Source organism: Melospiza melodia, chromosome Z (genome assembly GCF_035770615.1).
Source record: "Melospiza melodia melodia isolate bMelMel2 chromosome Z, bMelMel2.pri, whole genome shotgun sequence".
Classification (NCBI taxonomy): domain Eukaryota; kingdom Metazoa; phylum Chordata; class Aves; order Passeriformes; family Passerellidae; genus Melospiza; species Melospiza melodia.
In genome coordinates, this window is record NC_086226.1 from 37,785,874 (window position 1) to 37,806,057 (window position 20,184).

The window sequence follows — 20,184 nt, forward strand, 5'->3', positions numbered from 1 at the left end:
AAATTACTTTTCATTTTAGTTACCTGAAATAATCTTCTAGAATATACAATAGCATAAATACTGCACATCTCTTTGTATTTTATATATTACTCAATATTCTCAACCATAAAATTTTAAGTTTGACCTATTTAATTCAGCCATGTATTTGAAGGGTAAGACAGCAAGATAAACAGGGGGTGTTTAGCTACATATGTCAGACGTTCTCACTCATCAAAAACACTCATGTTAGTGAAGAGCCCAGAAAAACAGGGTCAGCATTGAGTGGAAAAATATCACTTCATATACTGCATAATAGAACTAGTAAATAGGAACTAGAAAGCAGAACTTCCCAAATAATAAGTATCTCAGTTGTCTTTACCCTACCTTTATCTGCTGTCTTCTAAGCATTGCAAGTTCCCTCATATCTCGGAATGGTTGCAGTAAGTACTGGTAGAGCTCTGTGGTGGCCTCTGCAAGATTACTGTAGGCTTCATCTTCCATTTGGTACAGTTCAAGGAGCTCTACCATACTTTCTGTATTCTTATGTTTTTCCAGAAGCTGCAGAAAAAGTACAAGTTTTAATGAAAATATCAGAACATTCCTGATAAAAGTGAAAGCAATTCAAAAAACTTTTTTTAACTTATCCTTTTGTATCATCTTCCCCTTCCCACAAAATCACCAGACAAATAAACAAAACAATTTTAGTCCCCAAAACACATCTTCAATTCAGCTAATTAAGTATGAGCACATCTCTGATAACTTTAACTGAGCAACACTCAGACTGACATTTTAATTTCCAAAGATTTCTGGAAGGTAATGAATATGAGCACAAAGAAAACAGAAAAAGTAACTTAGCTTAACAATTTATAATGTAGTGATCAGGTATGCTACTTCAGACACTTCCCACTTTTGGGCAACAGAGCAGGGGAAACTGAGTGACAGACAAGGAGACAGAAAGAGAAGTTGCATTTTCAACTTTCTAAATTTTTGAGAATGTTGGTGTTCAGGTTTTGCAGTTTTTTGTTAGTCTGTTCTTTGGATACACACAGCTCCCACTACATCCGTGTGTGGGAGCTCAGACAGAGAGTAACCCATATGAAACAAAACTTCCTAGAAAGTTCAATCACAAAACTTCAAATGTATGAACCTTTCATTCATTTTACTTTTACAATGGGAATTACCTAAGCATTCTTATCTTTAAAAAATACTTAGATGTTAATATAAAATGACTTTAATTCATATAAGAAAATACAACATCGAAGTCTGTCTGTTCTATCTTTTAGTTCTTATGAAGCAGAAAATTCACTTGTACAAAGCAGCTATGATGTATGATTTTTTTATTCTATATGCTCATTTTGCATCTATTTTGGGCATTTGCCTGAGCAGACTTCACATGGTGCTGAAAACCCTTCACCATGTCTAAAAAAAATATTTACTTGTTTAATAAAAACTAATCTCATACAGACATGTAGAGTAGTTAATGTATTTACAAAGACAAGATTATCTGAAATTAATTTCCCTCTTATATAATTTTCTAAGTCAAAGTCTCTTGCCCTTTATATTATCATCCCAAAAGCATATATTCACAGTCCAAGTTTATTTAAAGATTAGTAACACTGTGGTGTAAATACATCCTATTTTCTATCTGTTCATTGAAGTTGGATGCTAACCATCCATGAAATTTCTCTCTATAGTGAGCTGTGTTTCAGTTACCAGAATGGGTATGAAAAATGTCTTTCTTTGTAATGGAAAGTTTGTTTTAGAACATCTCTGTAGCTCCACTTTTGAAGCACTAAAGAAGGTTTGAGAGAGGGTGCAGAGCAGAAAGCAGAGATGTTTGTAGTGGCTTTATTCATACGTTCACCATTAAAGCAACAATCAGATTCCATGAGAAGACAGGAAAAGCTTTCACTTAAGGTTTAGCAGAGAAGAAAGGTCTGGGAGAGAGGATGTACAACACATGTGAGAATCCTCTCAAGGAGGAAACTTCAGCACACAGCAAACTGCTTTGTTACCTAAACAATTTCACACAGACAATTGCTCCTGTCACAAAGTTATTGCCTATGCTCTTCTACTCTTCCAGTAGCACACAGCATTTTGTAGCATTTGAGTTCTCACTGAGACAAGCCTTTGGGCTTGCAGTCTGTAAGACTAACATTTTATTAACTTTCAGTCTTAGACACACATAACATAACCTGTAACTACAGAAACCCAGATACTCGTGGATTCATGCCTTAAGTCCCTATGAATCTCACACTATTCCAACTCACTATTTGCTTCAACCATCTAGTCTAAGAATGCACCATCTTCCTCAGCTCCACTTCATGCCACTAGGGCCTAAAAGGGAGTTGCCATATACCAGCTTTCTCCTACTTTCCCGGAGCACAACCAGAAATCCCTCTGCAGTCCCAAAGCTATAATCAGACTTCCATCAAGGTATTAAATCTTTCTTCTCAAGCCACCCATGGCACAAAGGAGAAACTCTACCAGTACATGACAGTTTCCTTTTAGTTGCTTAGGCTATTAGTATCTTACTATTAAATAAATTTGCACCTCTGTTTCATTGTGAAACACTACTACTCCACTAGGACACAAATTCTAGCGGGCAACAAAAAATGACAATTCAAGAAAATGTAATCATTTAACAGGGAATCTTAGGTACATTTATTCCAGGGACAGAACAATACAATGGAAGGGCTTTTTCCTTTCTATTCACAGACCATTCTTAAGTCCTTTTTAATAGTTCTGATATTTTGGTAGATGGGCACAACTTTGCCTAAGCTGGAGTCAAAGTGCCAAGAAATGGATGACCAACCCAATTTTATGACTATCAGAATAGTACAAAGACATCTTAAGAACACTAAAAACTAGTAGCTACTTATAACTAGTTGGCTGTTCTGAAAAAATTATGTCTCTCACTGAAAACACCAGGGATAAAATAATGAATTATCAATACATTCCTGTGCATACAAATGGTAAGCAAATGGCCGTAACTTCATGGTCTTGTCTGTGTTAGTCTGCTGCTGGGATTACCCAAAACCTAAATCAAATCCTAATTCTCAACTCCTTCCAAAATACCAAACCTTCAATTAAAAAAACCAAACACAGAAGTAAGGGCAGGTTATTCATAACCAATTAATACAGAATTATACATACATTTACTCTTTAACTATTAACACAAGGTAAGCTTCCATTCTTCATCTCTAAGGCAATGATGCAAGCAGAATCCTATTACTAATGAGGGCTTTCTGAATGAAAATGGTAACAAAATTTTGTCTATTCGGCAGTTCCAAAAAAAAAAAAGTAAGAAAAATTACTTAGAAACCAAAGAGTATGATCTTATTTGGTTCAATGTAAAGATCAATGAGCTATTCAATAGGGGTATTCTTGAATTCTTCAAAACAGATAGGAAAATTATCAGCCTGAGACTACTTGTTACATACAGCCTCATTACACCCATCCGTCTATTCACACCCTATTTTCACAAGAAACACTAACCTTGGACATAAAGCTTGAATCCTGTATTCAGCTTTGGAACCCTCATTACAAAAAAAGCACTAAGGTGCCTTTCATGGAACTGGTGAATTGTCTAGAGAATAAGTTTTACAAGATTAGCCTAAATAAATCAAAAGATCGGACTCCTTCTGGTTAAAAATAGCTGCTCACCCTACCAGCTACCAAGGAACCAGGAAGCAGAAAAACTACAGTGCCCTACTGCAATGTGTGCTTCCCCAAGAGAAGAGAGGAAGGGAAAGATCTACAAAAACCCAAATGGGATTTCTAGATACAGCACTTCTCAAAATGGTACAGTAGCTTCCTTAAAACCCACTTGAAGAGATGTATTTAAGCAAATATCCAAACTTCCCCAAAAAGAGTAGATCAGCTTCTAGGGAAAGTCACCTGAACTGTATGAACTAACTATAAAAGACAACTCTAAGTTTATTAAAAAAAGAGAAAAAAGACAGTATAGCTATACAGCACTTGGAAATACCATTGCCAACCCTCTTCCCTAATCTTGTCTAACGCAAACGTAGAGCTTGTCTTACTGGTGACTGGTTTTTTCAACTGATATATATATTTTTTTTTTTTACCTGTGTGGGGATCATCTCTTCTTCCATGCAACAAGTGACAGGACAAGAGGAAGCAACCTCAAATTGTGCCAGGTTTAGATTGGACAGCAGAAGAATTTTTTCACAGAAAGAACTGTCAAGCACTGAAGCAGGCTGTGCAGTGAAGTGGCTCAGTCACCAGCCCTGAGGTTTTTAAAGGATGCACAGATGTAGCACTTAGGGGCAAGGTTTAGTGGTGGGCTTGGCAGCGCTACAAAAATGGTTGGACCTGATGATTTTAAAGGTCTTCTGTGACCTAAATGATTCTGTATAAGTGGTTTAAAGGAATACAGAACTATTCTCTCTCACATTTTGGAACTGGAGTACGTACCAACCACCAAGGCTTCAACAGTCTGGGCTGGTATGAACAGAAGACCAATGGCTTTGATTCTACTTCTATACGGAGGCTTTTAACCCTGATGAAGAATCCAGGTGCTTCACTGCCACCAGTATGGAAGGGGCACCGACACAGGAAACAGATGGTGTAAAACTGGCTGCACAGAGCACCTCACATTGTCACGCAGTCTGATGGAGCTTTCCTGCTCCAGATCAAAGCAAGCCAAAGCCTTTTTTTAGCTGGCTGCTATCCAGATAGTATTCAGACAACTAGATACCTGGGATGCTGTGACTAGCAGAGAATTAAATGTCACAATGAAAACCCCACTCTCCATAGACCCACAGATAGTTTGATTCTGTATGCTCCCATTTTCACACAGGCAGTACTAAATGAGTACCTAGCCAAGCGTCTAGACCAACCCAGAATATTAAAGCCAGGCAGTTTTCAAGGTGTTGGCATAAAACACACTAACAATTTTTGTGGCATGTTTTATGCCCCAGTGAGGAGTAGTTCTCAGCACAGACATTCAGTGTTATTGCTCATTTACTTCAACAGTCTCAGTATGAATTTTTGGCTTTCACAGTTTTTTAACTACATTATTTGAAGAAGTGGGTGGAGGAGAGCAGAGTAACATCCTGTACAGGCCTGACTAGCTCTATACCCATTGAATGCTGCATTTATTTTAAGAATAATGTTTCACAGATGTTACATTGTTCACAACTAAATGAATCCATATATTTTCGGCAACTATTATGCAGATACACACTAACCAGCAGGAAACACTTTTTTTTTTAATGTAACAGTACATATATTTGAACCACATAACAAAGATTTTTTCTCTATTTTTTTATTTTGTTCAAAAAGCTTTAAAAGCATTACAACAGACAGTGTAATTATGTGCAGGTTGACCTCAACTGGGTGAATAATCCAAAGTTTAATTTAATCATAGAAGAGTCAAGTCTTACATTTCCTTTGCTAATACTCCCAAAACTTTCCCTGTTACTCCTATTTTTTGGCATATTTTATAAAAACATTGCAATATGACTCATAAGCATTTTTAGATAAAATCAGTCATAGAGATATTTTTTCAGTATCTTCTTAAATTCCTTCATACTTCAGAAATAACTACAGAACACCCTATTTTTCTATGAATTTAGGCTCTCAGAAGCCTGGCAGTATTACCTGCCATTTCCAAGAAGAGTTCTAAAGATTCAAATTGAAGCATATTCAGTTTCACAGGCAGATAGCTGGTGTCAGAGAGAAGTACAGTACTGCAGATAAGAGTAGTTTTAGATACTCCATCCTTTTTCCAGAGAACAGCATTCCTAGGAGTAAAATACTCAAGCCTCCTGACGATGCACTGGCAATAGTACGCAACGACGTTCAGACAATGAGTTATAAAGAAGTAAAGCTAGAGAATACATAAAATCTGTATGCAAAATTCTAGCAACTGAACTTAGAAGGCACCTTTTTTTTTTTTGCATAGCAGATGTTTAGAACTGTTTATCTTTAACCAAACAAAAGAAATTGTTGTTAAAAGCAAATATACTCCTACATGTCCTGACAATAAGCAGAAAACTCAATTACATGAAATCTTCACTACAGGCAAACTGCTTTTCTTGCTCTTACAAACATGTGGTCCTGTACTTAAATGTCACCCATCACAGTTAAGAGATTAAGACTTGCCAGGATATCCAGCTGTTTGCATGACTGCATTGCCATCAATAATCTTTACCTTTGTGGTAAAAAAAGATCAGTTGCATTACTATAGCAGTAACAGACCAAAGCCAGACTCTCCCTCACAGATCTAAAGTACATTTTATTGCTAGGGCAGAAATCATCTAAGAGAACACAAAATCTAGATAGAGAGGGAGGATGTTATAAATAAATTAGTTAATACTGACTGGCATGGGAAGTGCTGGATCCAACACTACATCTGTCTAACCTTCTAAGATTTAAAAAATATAAAAACAAGTGAATTCCATAGTAATTTCACAGAATCACAGTTTGGAAACAACACAGCAACTGACCACCTACTGAGTGCACAAAAATTGTCCATTTTTTTTTCAAAGAGGCTTCTGAAGACAGGGAATTGAAGTGTATGCTAATGCACTGGCAAGGTTATTGCCTGGATTTGGGTAGTTTTTAAAATGGCTGTTTAAAGAAGAACTGAGCTAATTCAACTAATTAAACTAAAAGCACAGAAAAAACATGCATAGCAAACAAGCTCAAAGGCTGCATGTTTTCAAAAAATGGAACAGCAAACAAGAAAACCCAACAAAGATATTGGAAAGCAAAACACAGGGTGTTTAAAACACAAGAAATTAAGAATACTTGCCTAAGATGTGTCATCTAGGCCTGTTAAGAGCTACTAACACAAAATGAACCACATCATTCCCCTTTAAACACTATGTAAAACAGTCCTTTACCTGTACACAGTAAGCCTAGGACCTCAGTACATGTGTGTAGAGGTGTTCCAGATGGGCGGAAAGGGTTTTGTACTGGGGGACTACAGAAGTGGCACCTGTGAGAAGATGCCAGAAGCATCCCCCATGTCCAACAGAGCTAAAGCCAGCGAGCTCCAAGATGGACCCACCAATGGCCAAGGCCAAATCCATCAGCAACCACAACTCCTCCCTGGGATTATGCATTTAAGACAGGGAAAGAGTGCTGGCACAACAAATGCAGCCCAAGAGAGGAGCAAGAACAGGTGAGAGGAACAACTTTGCACATACTAAGGTCAGTGAAGAAGAATCTGGGGGAGGTTCTCCAAGCACCTGTGTAGAGATATCCTTGCAGCCTGTGGAAGACCTCTCCACTGGAGCAGATGGATGGCCCCTGAAGTAAGTTCACAGACAGCCCATGCTGGAGCAGGCTCCTGACAACCTGTGGCCTCATGCACAAGGGAGCCCACAATGGAGAAATTTTCTGACAGGACCCCTATGATCTCATGGAGGACACTGGAGCACTTGGTTCCCCAAGGACTTCACCCAATGAGATGCACTTACACTGCCAGAAATCCACGGAGGTCTGTCTCCTGTGGGTGAGTACCTATGCTAGAGCAGGGGAAAAACATGAAGAGGAAGGAGTGGTAAACAAAACACATGATGAACTGACCACAACCCTCCTTCCCTATCCTCCTATGGTATCCAGGGAGAGGAGGTAGAGAAATCAGTAGGGAAGTTGAGCCCAAGGTGAAGGGAGGGGTGGTATGAAGATGCTTTATGATTTGGTTTTATTTTTCACTATCAAAATTTGATCTATCAGCAATAGATGAAATTAATTTCCCCAAGACGATTCTGTTTTGCCTGTGACAGTAATTGGTGAGTGATTTCTTCTTATCCTTATCTCAACCACATCATATTCTCACCCTGCCCAGTTGAGGAGGGGAGTCACAGAGCAGCTCTGGTGGCCATCTGATGTACAACATCTACCCATGGCAAGAGCACACCCCAGGAGTTTATGACCAGCACAGATTGCTTGGCCACTTTTCACTCCTATCAGTGACTCTCCCTTATACACAGGTTACAGCTCCTGGACAGTAACAATTACCTTTGTCTAGCTCTTTTACACTGCCTACCAAAACACACCTCATTTCAACATACTACCCGTAATACTACTCCACAGATAAAGAAAAGAACTGAACTGAGGAAGAAAAACTGAAGCAGTATTTTAATGCAGCCAAGTGAGCCAAAACATTACTTCCATGTATGCATCATTACTGAACAATGCAACTTCTCTCCTCCCACATGCAATTCTAAATAGAAATCTCAGCAGGACTATATGTACATATATATAACTTGTTGGAAAATCACAAAGCTCAGGCATAAAGCTCTCAGCTCTGACAACAATGTATGGCAAACTAGATCTCTTCTGAAAGCTCAAAAGGGAAATGTCAACACCTAAAAACTATGCATCTCCTTCTCTGTAAACAGGACAAACATGTAACACCACATGGAGTGCTTTTTTAAGCTGGTACTAGTCTGGTCACCTTACCTTACTGTGTGATGTGGCTGTACAACTCCTTAGTCAGACTGCCATGTTAAATGAGTGTCCAGAACTATGAGGTATTAGTTTGAATTCAGTATATTACTTGGATAGCCATAGATGAGCCACAGAAATCATAGCAAAGGGCTAACTGCATGGGAGCAGTCATGGTACAGGAGTGGTAGGTTTTCCTTTTCCTGTTAGTAACACCCAAATAGGTATTTACATTGTAACACAATTTCATGAATGAAATAGATCTGTTTAGATCTGTATTTCAGAGTTATTATGGTATTTTGGGACTACTTTCCTTTGAAAAGGGGCAAAATAATTAAAAGAAAGTCACTAACGAATCACTGGTTGGTTGGAACATGGTAACTCTGAACAAAAAGACTTCTAGGCAACACCTCACCCTAAAGGCTTGGCAAAGAACTTACTTTACACATATCCTAATGAGTTCTAAGTATTTTTTTTATGCAGGTTAGAAGACTGAGAACATGCATTACATAAGTGTTCAGGCTGTGCCATAAAATACTTTAACTTTTGGTCCACAGACTGTCTTCTTCTATTGTTGTGAACTATGCTGTTAGTCAGGACAATATACTCAAAAGCATCAAAACTGACTATTATCTAAACAAACTAATATTTGCATAGAACAAATACATTTAGTTAGCAGGTATTATAGTGCTAGTCTTAAAACCTTTCATATAACATTTGCCATGTCAGGACACAGGCCTAGTCAAATACTCACCTGCCATAAACAGCAAATGCTCTTTTATGAAAACAAAGAACATTCGATGGGAAGAAAAAAAGAGGTACAATCAATTTCACTGTGAAGTCAGCTCATGGGAATTAGATCAGCAGCACTGAATTAGTACTCTTAGCAGTTTTACAGTGCATTTGGCATGGTAGCAAATAATTCTCAAATGTCTGATAAGTCTACTGTTAAGACTTTTAAAAATTGAATTCAAAGCAGGAAAAGATTTATGACAATACCAGATTCTAAGCACTTGTGAGGGTGAATTTACTTTTTAAAGCTGACCCAATAGCTTGCTCCCATTGAGAGAAGATTCCTCTTGCCATCCCCTCTTGCCCCTCTTCTTCCCAGTCTACTCCAGTTCCATGTTCCTTATGCTCTCAGGTCCCCCCTTTTCCACTTCACTGTCTTTAGTATTTCTCAGATCCTTCAACAAACTAATTCAGCGTCTGGCAAAAAACTACTTTGTGGTCTCTCTAGGAGTAATTTACTGAGGTTTATTGAGTTGAATCAGCATACTGAAAGGACCTAGAAGCAGAACAGGAAGGAACACAAAGCTGACGGGGAGGACAGAAAGCAATAGCATCCCCCCCCTGTCAACGCCAGCAAGCTGATGATCCAGTTCTTCAGCTCCCTTCAACAACATAGATGATGAACCACCTTTAAGCCTGGGTGACAGATGAGAGGTAACTCAAATGGCCCTCTGTGAATTCTTTCAATGCTGGTAGAGTTCAGCCTCTATGGCGCCTTATACTACAGTGCAATCATGGAAAGGCAGACCTAAGAAAATAGCATTTTGCCTTCCTAAATGCAATTTTTAAAGCTTCTAAGCTGAAATAATAGGGATTTTATTTAAAAATTGAATACGTCCAAAAAAAAGCCCAGTAGAAAGAACATATTTACAGTCCACTATTAAGAACAAAAAGCTAAACAAGATATGAAGAAAATCCTTAGATCCCAAATCATGTATATTTTTCTTCCTACCTTAACAGCAAATACAGTAAATTACAAGCTACTATATCACTTTCATACCAGAACAGTATTTCAGGCAAAAGCAATTTCTATTAGCACCAGGAGAACACAGACTTTTATTCTGTGGCGCTAATTGTTTGAATTGGTTTTATTCCTGTTCTTAGGGAGAAATGAATGGGAGCGGATACTCAGTTTAAACGTTTAAGGGAAATAAAATCCATGTGCGATAAAGCAGCATGATAAAACACATTTGAAATTATACACACCATTTACCTACTCATTCAACTCCTCCAGAAGACTTCCAATATTGCAAGTAGTTTGCGATTTTTTTAACCTCCTCCCATACATGATTTTTTTTTCTGAATTATACTACTCTGAAGTGACAAAATGCTAAAATTTAAAATTTTAACATATGATAGTGAACAAGTAACGCATTACTGAAGGCTAAAGAATTTCGGAAATGAAGTCACAAGGCTATTTACACTGTAGAAAAATTACAAAATTAGAAACTTCTAGAACTGATCTATAGATTTTCCCCCTCAAAACTTTCACAACTTAATTAATACATTCATATATTTTTCATTTCTTCTTTTTCTTCTTCATTTTTTTAATATTTCCTTTCAACAGATATAAAACATAGTGTTTTTTAAATTTCAGGTTTCCTTTAAAAAAAAAGCAAGCCCTAATCAAAACTAGTTGTATTTTAAGCATAGGGTCAAACTAGAAAACACATTAAGGTTCCTCCTAACATAACAATCTATTATTCTAAGTTATTGAAAATCTTTTACAACAACCTATCCCTAAAGTAGCTCAAACATGTCATGATGCAGTACTGTTATGTGAAAAGTCACATAAATCATCTGCAAGTCACCACAAACAAATGCTAATTGATTATTTAAATAACATTTTTCAGAGAAAAAACCCCAAACCCATCCAGTTCCCTCACACTAATATCACAGCATTTTTCCAAAAGAAGGTCAGAACCAATTGCCACAAATACATTTTGGAAAGTATTGTAACAGTATATAAATAAATAAAACAATCCAAATTTTTAATTAAGAAATCAGAAGTACTCAAGGTCCTTTAAAAAAAATTTCAGTGTTTGCTGAATGACTGGAAGTGTTTTCTAAGACCTTTCCAGAAGCAAATCCTTAACAAAAAAAGTCCAAGTGTTCAAATTTTTCTGAATGGATAATGTTTGTCATTAGTAATCAAAAAGACTCACAGACATACATCTGATATTCCTACAAAAACACCACACCTGGAAAAGCATAGATAGAAAAGAAACCCAGACACAGGGTCTTACCACTGAAAGGTTTTGAATTGAAAGCAGTATCTACCCAAGGTTTTCTAACTGGTGAGTGGTGTCATGAGGATATATCACCCACATTCTATTTACATCTACAATGAATGGCTGCAGATGATCATGTCCAAAGCCTGGCTTGCCAGGGAAGCTGTCTTCTCATATATACATATATATATTGACTAACTCACAGATGCTCTGTATCCTTAGAATATAATTTTCCATCTCCTCCTGTCCTAGCTTCCTTCTCTCTCCACCATATTTCTAATAACAAGGTTTTCATCTCTTGCAAAAATAGTTTGGCAGATATATCTTTAGCTGGACTGAGCCCTCAATTCAGCAGAAGTCCTCTCCAATAACAGCAATATCCTGGTGCATTGCAATGCTATGTTTCCAATAATATTAAAAAATAAATGTAAAAGCACAGCCTCAAAACCAAAAAATGCAGCAATTTCCAAAAATCTCTGCTTCTCACCGCCTTCTTTAGGTTTGTGGTAGCAATATTTACATATGTAAAGCACAACCGTCCCTGACTATTTGTAAACAGTGTCTTGTCACGTTACAGAAAAATAAAGAGATTAAACTATGACAGTGAATCTGCTTTCAAATTCAACACCTGCCTGGGTAAAAATACTATGCTAGGCAGAAAAGGAGAGAAAAAAAATGTTACTGGCTTAAGAAAGCAGTTTAAAACATCATTTACTTGAAGGGAGGGCATTCAATTGAAGACAAAGAAAATAATGGTAGGAAAAAATGAGAAAAAATACACAAGACAAGGGTAAGCACAAAGAAAGTACAGCCCAATATAATCTCTAAAGGCTAAGAAATGAAGGAAGTTGTGAATCCTGAGCAGCACAGTGGAGTACAGAACATATCTTACATAGATTGTTTGCACCTCTTCAAAATATTCTGTCATATGAAAATACTACAAATATGTACCAACAATTTTAAACAAAAAACAGAGGAAAATTTATATCTAGGGAAACTAGGGGAATATCAAATTAAATGGTCTCAGTATCAGAGTACTCCCCCAAGTAATAGACATAAATGGTTCCCCAATCCCACGTTAGGCAGTTTAAAAGACCATATACTGCATTTCTGGGTTTTTTTTTTTTCTTTTTCAGGTATTTGGATAAGGAAATTAATTACTAGACTTGCAAGCTGCTGTCTTCAGGTCTAAAAATTAAGACAAGGGTTACTAATACTGCTATATTGCACAGAATGCACCTTACTTTTTATCTAGGATTTAAATTCTGTCAAGAATGATCTAATCTTTTAAGTCAATGCCCTTTTCTTTTTAAAACATATAAGTTTCCCATGTTTTGAAGAAATGTACACTGTTTCAGCCACTCTGACTTTCAGGTACAGCTGCAGTACTCATTGTCAACTTCCTCTAGCAAGCGCCCAAGACCAGCCAGAGCATTAATATCATGTAGGGGTCTCCAAAGAGCTTTGAGGCTACCTGCCAGTTCTACAGAGTTTACCCTACAGCTGCTGACATATTTTGGTCAGTACTAACTTACAGTACCAGTTCAGCACTTAAACAGCTTCTTTACAATGGATTTATAATCCAAACTGTGTTAGTGGAAACAAGCGTTAACTCTACAAATAATAAACACAGAAAAAAGCATTCCAACAAGACTAGCTTGGACTTCCCAAATGCCCAGCATTAGCCTTAACTCTGCTTTCCTCATACCAATAGGAAAAAAAATCCCCAGTATCTTACTTTAATCTTCTGTGCTCCCAATGATAAATTCAAACCAGTGTTCTGTTCCCTCCTGAAACACCTTATGTATCTTCTAAACCTAACTACTGCAGTTCATATACAATATTAAGTTATTCTTTCTTCTTGCATAGAAAGATGTTACATTGGTTTCGATGGAAACACTACTGTTGCTAACATTTTTTATATGTTACTGGAACACGGAATACTTTTTTGTCATGTTTTATATTTACTTTCGCATTACCTTTGATTCTGATGTTGAAACTCTCTTTAAATCTTATTGTGTCTAGATGCAGATCACTGAACAGCATCCAGTCACCTCACATTTGGAAAACTTCCACTTTTGTTATAGTGCCCCACTACCTACCATATAAACATTTATTTTAGAACTGAATGCATACAGCCAAAAACAATGAAATGAAATTCTTCTAGTTACTGAGACAACCCTGAATATTATTGATTACTAAAATATTGGAACAGCTTCAACAAAACAAAATGTTATTGGATAATACATACCTTTTTTGTTGTAACAGAAATGAGTGACAATATGGAAGAAATACATGTTGATAAGTAACAAATGTAAAATTCCATTATATGTAACTGAACCAATTCCTTGCCGCTTCCTCTAATTTCACAAGCATATTTCATTCATTCAGAACACACAAAAGTAATTTATAGAAAAAATATGATTATGAAAGAAATAAAGTGACCATATAGCTTTCCATCAAAAATGCTACATTTTCTTCTCATACAAGTTGTTACTGTAACAAAATAGATTTATTTTTCCTTCGCCTTTCTAGTTCTTTGAACCAAAGGAAAACTAAACCAAGCAGAATTATTCTCATGCTTAGCAAATACATCACCATACACGAGATGGAGATTATAAATAGCAGTAGGTCCTCACTTTCATGGCAGTCTAAAGTCAGCCACTGAAGAGAAGATGCTTTCAGAATTACTTCAGAATTTAATCGGGCACTTACAAGTGTTTGAACTTTCACATTTAAAAAAAATGTAAAATAAAACACACAGCATGGGGATACAAAAGAGTCTTTGTCTACCTGCAAACACTGGAATTCATAGATGCTATAAAGCAAAAAGAAAACCAAAGCAAGCTTCTGATTAGTTTTATACCTGGTGCTCAAGATCCTGTAGACTATCATCCAATAAATTTCACCCAACCAGGGCTATAGACCAAATTTTGGTCTACTAAGAGCTGTATGGAACAGGAACATTCCCAGAAGCTGGTATTTCAAAGGTGCTGAAGTAGACATGTAACATACAGATAGATTTCCCACACAGTCAACTTGTTATGCAAGAGCACACAATGAAATATGTTTGGGGCATGACTAAGCCACCCGTCCCTCCTGATGACAGTTTACACTAACAACATTTTTTATTCAGGAAAACACGACAACCTTCAGCCTTCTGAAAACACAGAATGGACAAAGAGAGACAGCACCATTACTGATATTACTAAACTCACAGAAATTTACAAACATCTACACTTAATCTAGAAAAACTCTTCTCTATGTAGGAAGAACATAAACAGGCAACTGGCAGGACCAAGAGTACAGTGACAAACTTTTTCTGTCTTCCTGACACAAAGTATAGTATTTTGGAAATACTGTCCAGGAAGCTGGAATCCCAAAAACGGATTCAATGGTATACTCTCTGTTGAAATAATATCTTTTTATCTTTTAACTGAGTACCTGAAGGTTTTTTTCAAGAGGTATAAACTTATTTGAACTAGTTTTTACTTTAAATAAATTCCTCAACTATTTCAAAATTATTAAGTTTTATTTGAAAAAAAATAAAAGAAATGTTATTTCAAAACTGCAAATCAGGCAGAAGAAATTAATCCCAGGTCACACAGTTCCTCTACAACTATTGTACTTACTCATCTTGGATCTGTTTCTACTTGCAACATTCTTATGGTTTATTAAAGGCCTAAAATTTGGACTGAGATAAAAATTACTATTACAAAAAGCAACGATTACTAACTGCTGTGAAAATAAACTGGCTTGTGTGTTATTTATGGAAAGCAATGGCTGTCCAAGCAGGGGATGCTAAAACAATGAACATGAGGTTTGATTGCTCACTTAAGAATACAAATCAACAGAAACTACAAGCATTTCTTAAGTAATAGTCTAACTGGACAGAGGAATTTGTCCTAGAAAATGTAAGAGATATATTAAATAACTATAAACTACAGAGTCACATTTTAAGATGCTAAGTCAAAATCTTGGGAGTTGCACAATTTTACATTAATGAAGACGCTTCACATTTCCTCCTAGATACCATTCTGGTTACCAATGCTTCTCACACACTTCCTCTTTTTCCAAAAAATTCTTGTAAGAATTTGAAAAATTATTTAAAAATCCTTGGATCCAACATTCCTGCTATCAGCTGACAAAATTCCAGCACAGATGGAAAAGTAAAATGTGAGATAACCTACTGAATGCATGTTTTTTCTCTAAAGTACAAAAATCTTTACTTCAAAAATACCAAGCAGTGCCCATCATCCACTGCTTCATTTCCTTAGAATTGCAATGACAAGGAGCATCAGTATTTGCTTAAAGGAAGACATTTCCTGTAGACCAAGCAAACCCCTAACAGGTAAGGAAAAGAGAAACCTGAGAGCCAAGAGGGAAAGAGCAGGTCATTCCATTGGTTTCTTTTCTTAAACATGAACTACCCTTAATTAAAGGAGGATCGACTTACACAACTGACAGAAGTACAGCTGTATTGACTTTAGGTACACTACCAGACTGATTATCATGGGAAAGGAGGGTTGTACAGTAGTCAAATACATACACAGGCTCTGCCATTTTACCTGCACCAAGTTCAGAACATTAACACAGAATAAAATTATGTAGCTTAGAGAACCAATTTATTTTTGCCAGTAGTACTGGCAAAATAGAAATTGAGATTCCCCCAGAAACAAGTAGCTCTTGCTCAGTAATTCTTAACTAGTATTTCCTCAAAAACACCACATCCCTCGAGTTAGGTATCCAGCTCCCAAATTTCATGTGCTTAACACGAACTTCTCTTATCCTGCACAGCTCCTTGTAAAAACTGCTGAATTGAAAACTAAATCTAATTTAAGCATACATTCCCAAGCATTCATACAGCTTAAAAAGCCAGTGAAAGACAATATGTTTTCATAGTCTGTGGATTAAAACCACTGCTGAATTTTATCAAACTGATTTCTCTACACTGAATTTTATCAAAAAATTGCCAATTGTAGACCATATAGCAAGATTTAATTAAGTCCTTGAAATAGACATGAAAAAAAAAAATCAAAATTACATACCCTAACAGAACAGTTTGGAACTAAACTACCTGGCAATGCTACACTTGGATGTTCTTACCGTGATTACATCATGGATACTACAATTTTCTCATACTCTGTAACTCCAGTCACAAAGGAAAAGCTTGGCATGAATTCTATGGACTCAAAACTATGCATCAGAGAGCAAGAGGATATACTCACACTCCATCAAGGAAAAAAAAAATCACCACCACACATTTTGCAAAAGAATATTGGCAGGATATACGTGGGTAGCTGAAGCAGCCAAACTTGACCTATATCCACAACAGAACTAAGATGATGTTTGTAAAAATAAAGCACGGTGTAGCCTGACTCATACTCATAGTCACACCTTGATAGATCCGGGTATATTCTGGACGAAGGCCACAAAACGCACAAAAACGAGTGTAACATTCTCATTTTATACCTGTGAAATCTGGGTCCTCATACAATACAGTCCACGAAGGCCGATAAAGCAAAAATTCTCATACACTGATGCTAGAAGTCAGTTAGATGGGCATCCTCAACTACTCTGTCTAGAACAGTATATGGTTTAAGAAAGACACAAGCGTCCTGTAACACCCAAGTCTTGACAGACAATACCAACAGCAACACAGCAAATACCCCCTAGGACCAGACAGCTTGCTTTTTTCTTTAAATTCCAAGTCTAGGAGCATCTCAGCTGAACAAAAGTTGTACTTACCCCTTACTCCACTGGAGAACATAATCTTGCTATATAAATACCAGATTCAGCACCACTGTATGAACCTGGAATTTTCTGGTCTTAAATGCCTAAACTGTACTATCAAAATAAACACCACATGTTGCTGCTCTCATTTAACAGAAAAAAATTCAGCCCCCAACACCTCCTGGTGCAAGGCAACGCAATAACAAAAATATGGGAGCAAGACCTTGCCAAATCCATCGGATATTTATTTACAAACATCTACATTTGACTGCACGGAAAAAAGTACTGAGCCACACACACTCCGATGAGTCGGGAAATCTGCACCTCCTTAAATCCTGACCCTAGGGACGTTGGAAAGGCTAAGCCCCATTTTTCTCACTAAGGAACAGTACAACAAGAAAAAAATCGACTAAAAAAGATGGCACAGATTAAACTAAATGCGACACTAAAGTGGGAGCATCTGGACCACGCAGCAACCTCACCTCCTGAATGCGCCTGCGGGCCCTCTGGAGCACCTCCTCGTACCCCTTCTGTCGCAGCTCACTCAGACTCTCGTAATACTCTTCGGGGTCGTCGGTCTCGGTGAAGAGCACCTGCGAAAGGATCTTCCAGCCACAGGTATCCAAGCTGTGAACCAAGTAAACTTGCAGCTTGTAGCAGAGAGCGTCCATCTCCTGCTCGGATAGTTCCGGTGCTCCAAAAAGCACCGTCCACATGCCCGAGGGCTCCTCGGGGAAGGCAGGCAGGTAAGGCTCCAGCTCCGAGTTCACCGAGCACAGCTGCTGGTGCACGGCCCGCAAGTCTTGGAAGGAGAACAGGCCGGCCCAGCTGCACTCCTCCCCCGCCGGCTCCGCGTCGGGAGCGCTCAACTCGCTCGCCCGAGGCGGCGAGGGCGGCAGCGACAGCGCGGCGGCCACGTCCTCCTTCCCCAGCTCCAGCACTTCGATCTCCTCGGCGGCACCTGCCGCCTCCGGGCCGCGCTGCGGCCTCCGCGCCGGGCTGCCCTTGGGGCGCAGCGGGCTCTTGGGCAGCGCCTCGGCCCGGGCATGGGCGCAGCCCCGGGGTGGCCCTGGGTCCCTGCGCACCGCGGGGCCGCCAGCCTTGGGGACGGCTCCGGCCTCGGGGCCGCCGCGGCGCAGCTCACGGGAGCCGCTGCGCTGGCGCTGCGCCGTGCGGTTGTGGCAGGTGATGGCGAACTTGCCCTCGATCTCGTTCCAGGCCACGATGAAGGCGAACTTGTGCTTCTCCCGCTCCTGGAAGGCGTGCGGCCTGACGGCCACCCAGTCGGCCTCCAGCGTCTCCTCCAGGGCGAAGGCGGACATGGCGCTGCGCGACTCCGCACACGGGCACACGCCGCCCGCCCTCCGCGCTCCCGTCCCGTCAGCTGCTCCGCAGCCCCGCACCGCCTTACCGCCCACCACCAGCCATCTTAGCGGCCGGGGTACAAGGGGGAGGGTGCGCTGCTTCCCCACCGGAGCGACGAGGGAGGAAGGGCGGACGGGAATCGCCTCCTCCGCTCCCCGCGCGGGTCCCGCCAGTCACCAACGCGGACAATGCGCGGCGCCCCCGCGCAAGCCCCGCACGCGCGTCACGTGGGGCGGGATCTGTTTACAAGCGGCGGCGCTGCGGCAACTCCGCGCTGGCCCCGCCCCCCGCGCGGCCTGCTGCAGCCCCGCCCCCCGCAACGCCTTCCCCCATTGGCGGAGAGGGGCGGGCGGAGCCTCGCGCCCCGGCCGCGCCGCGGAGCCGCCACGCTCGCTCTACCTCGGTAGGCGTGGTAGGGCGACGCCCCGCCCCTTCGCTCCGAGCCCCAGCGCAGCCGCTCGGGCCCCTGGCGCTGCGCCGTGCGGAGGAGCCGCTAGGGGGCGGTGCGGTGGGGGCTGTGAGGGGACGGAGCAGCGGGGGCGGAGAGAGGGAGGCAGTGTCGGGCGAGAGCGGTTCGGTGGCTGTTTGTGCATTATTTCTGACTGGCCATTGAAGCAAAATAGTTTAAAGATCAGCCGTCGGGAGCGCCTAGCGGCACGCCGTGCAAAAGGAGCGTGCACTCCTGTTTAGTCTGCAATAGCGTGTAGCTTCTGTGAGGAGTCCTGGCGACAAGGGCATGTTCCGAAATAGCTGTCTTGAGGCAGTTACATACTTTTAAAACTGAAGGAAACTGCACTGAGACCTGGCGTTTTGTACTCACACCTTGGGAATTTTCAGTGTCTGTAGTGCTTTCCCAGGTTGCCAATTTTATTGCAAAACACGTAGGTTTCAGTGTGGTTGGAGAGACAATTCTTACAAGCTTGTTTTGAATGATTCTGAGCTCAAGGGAAGCTCTTTCCTGGTGCACTTTAGGATATCCCATTTATCCTTATGTACAAGTGAACAAAAATACTTCTAACTACAACAAACTGAAAATATTTGCATCAAAAATAAGATTGGTGGACAATATGCATTGGCCCATATGGTAGGTGACCTTTGACCTTTGCTGGATGATGCTTTATCAGTCCCCATTTTCAGTTTTTCTCTCCCCTGAAAAAGGAGAAAACGTAGGACAGAAAACAACCAGTAAGTTCAAATAAGGTAGTTCACTGAAGCAAAAGCAAAAGGTTGCATGCAAGCTAAGGAAAAAGACATTTCATTCTCTACTCACCAGCAGCAACTGATGTCTGGGCATTTCCTGGGAAGCAGCACTTCAGCACATTTAACTGTTGCATCTTCTGTTTTCCATTACATCAGGACAACACCAGATTACCCAAATCCCGTAATATACTAGCAGTATTAATTATTAGCATTAAACAGCTCACTGTGGGGATGAACAAGGACTGCAGGAGCTTGCATAATAAAACCATCTACATCAATCATGGTCAGAGAAATTGAGATGTATTCCCTCATCATCCCCATAAGATAGCTCCCCCAGCATGGCAAAGCCATCAATGTAAGGGCAAAGGACAGAGTCATTGTTTGTGTAAACGTGTTCCTAAACTTCACAAAATAAAGCAGCTCACAAACTTAGTGTTCTGCAGGGGAGCTTGCTATA

General features: G+C 39.7%; 1 protein-coding gene across 1 annotated transcript in view; it reads right to left on the minus strand.

Annotated features, from left to right (window-relative positions):
- Positions 1 to 18,743, minus strand: part of JMY (junction mediating and regulatory protein, p53 cofactor) — a 63,665-nt gene extending 44,922 nt beyond the window's left edge. The window contains exons 1-2 of the mRNA XM_063180929.1: positions 17,645 to 18,743; positions 364 to 537 (exon numbers count right to left, since the gene is read on the minus strand). Of these exons, the coding sequence (XP_063036999.1) occupies positions 364 to 537; positions 17,645 to 18,484 (1,014 nt within the window). The 5' untranslated portion in view covers positions 18,485 to 18,743. The remainder of the gene's footprint in view (positions 1 to 363; positions 538 to 17,644) is intronic.
- Between the last annotated feature and the right edge of the window lie 1,441 nt (positions 18,744 to 20,184).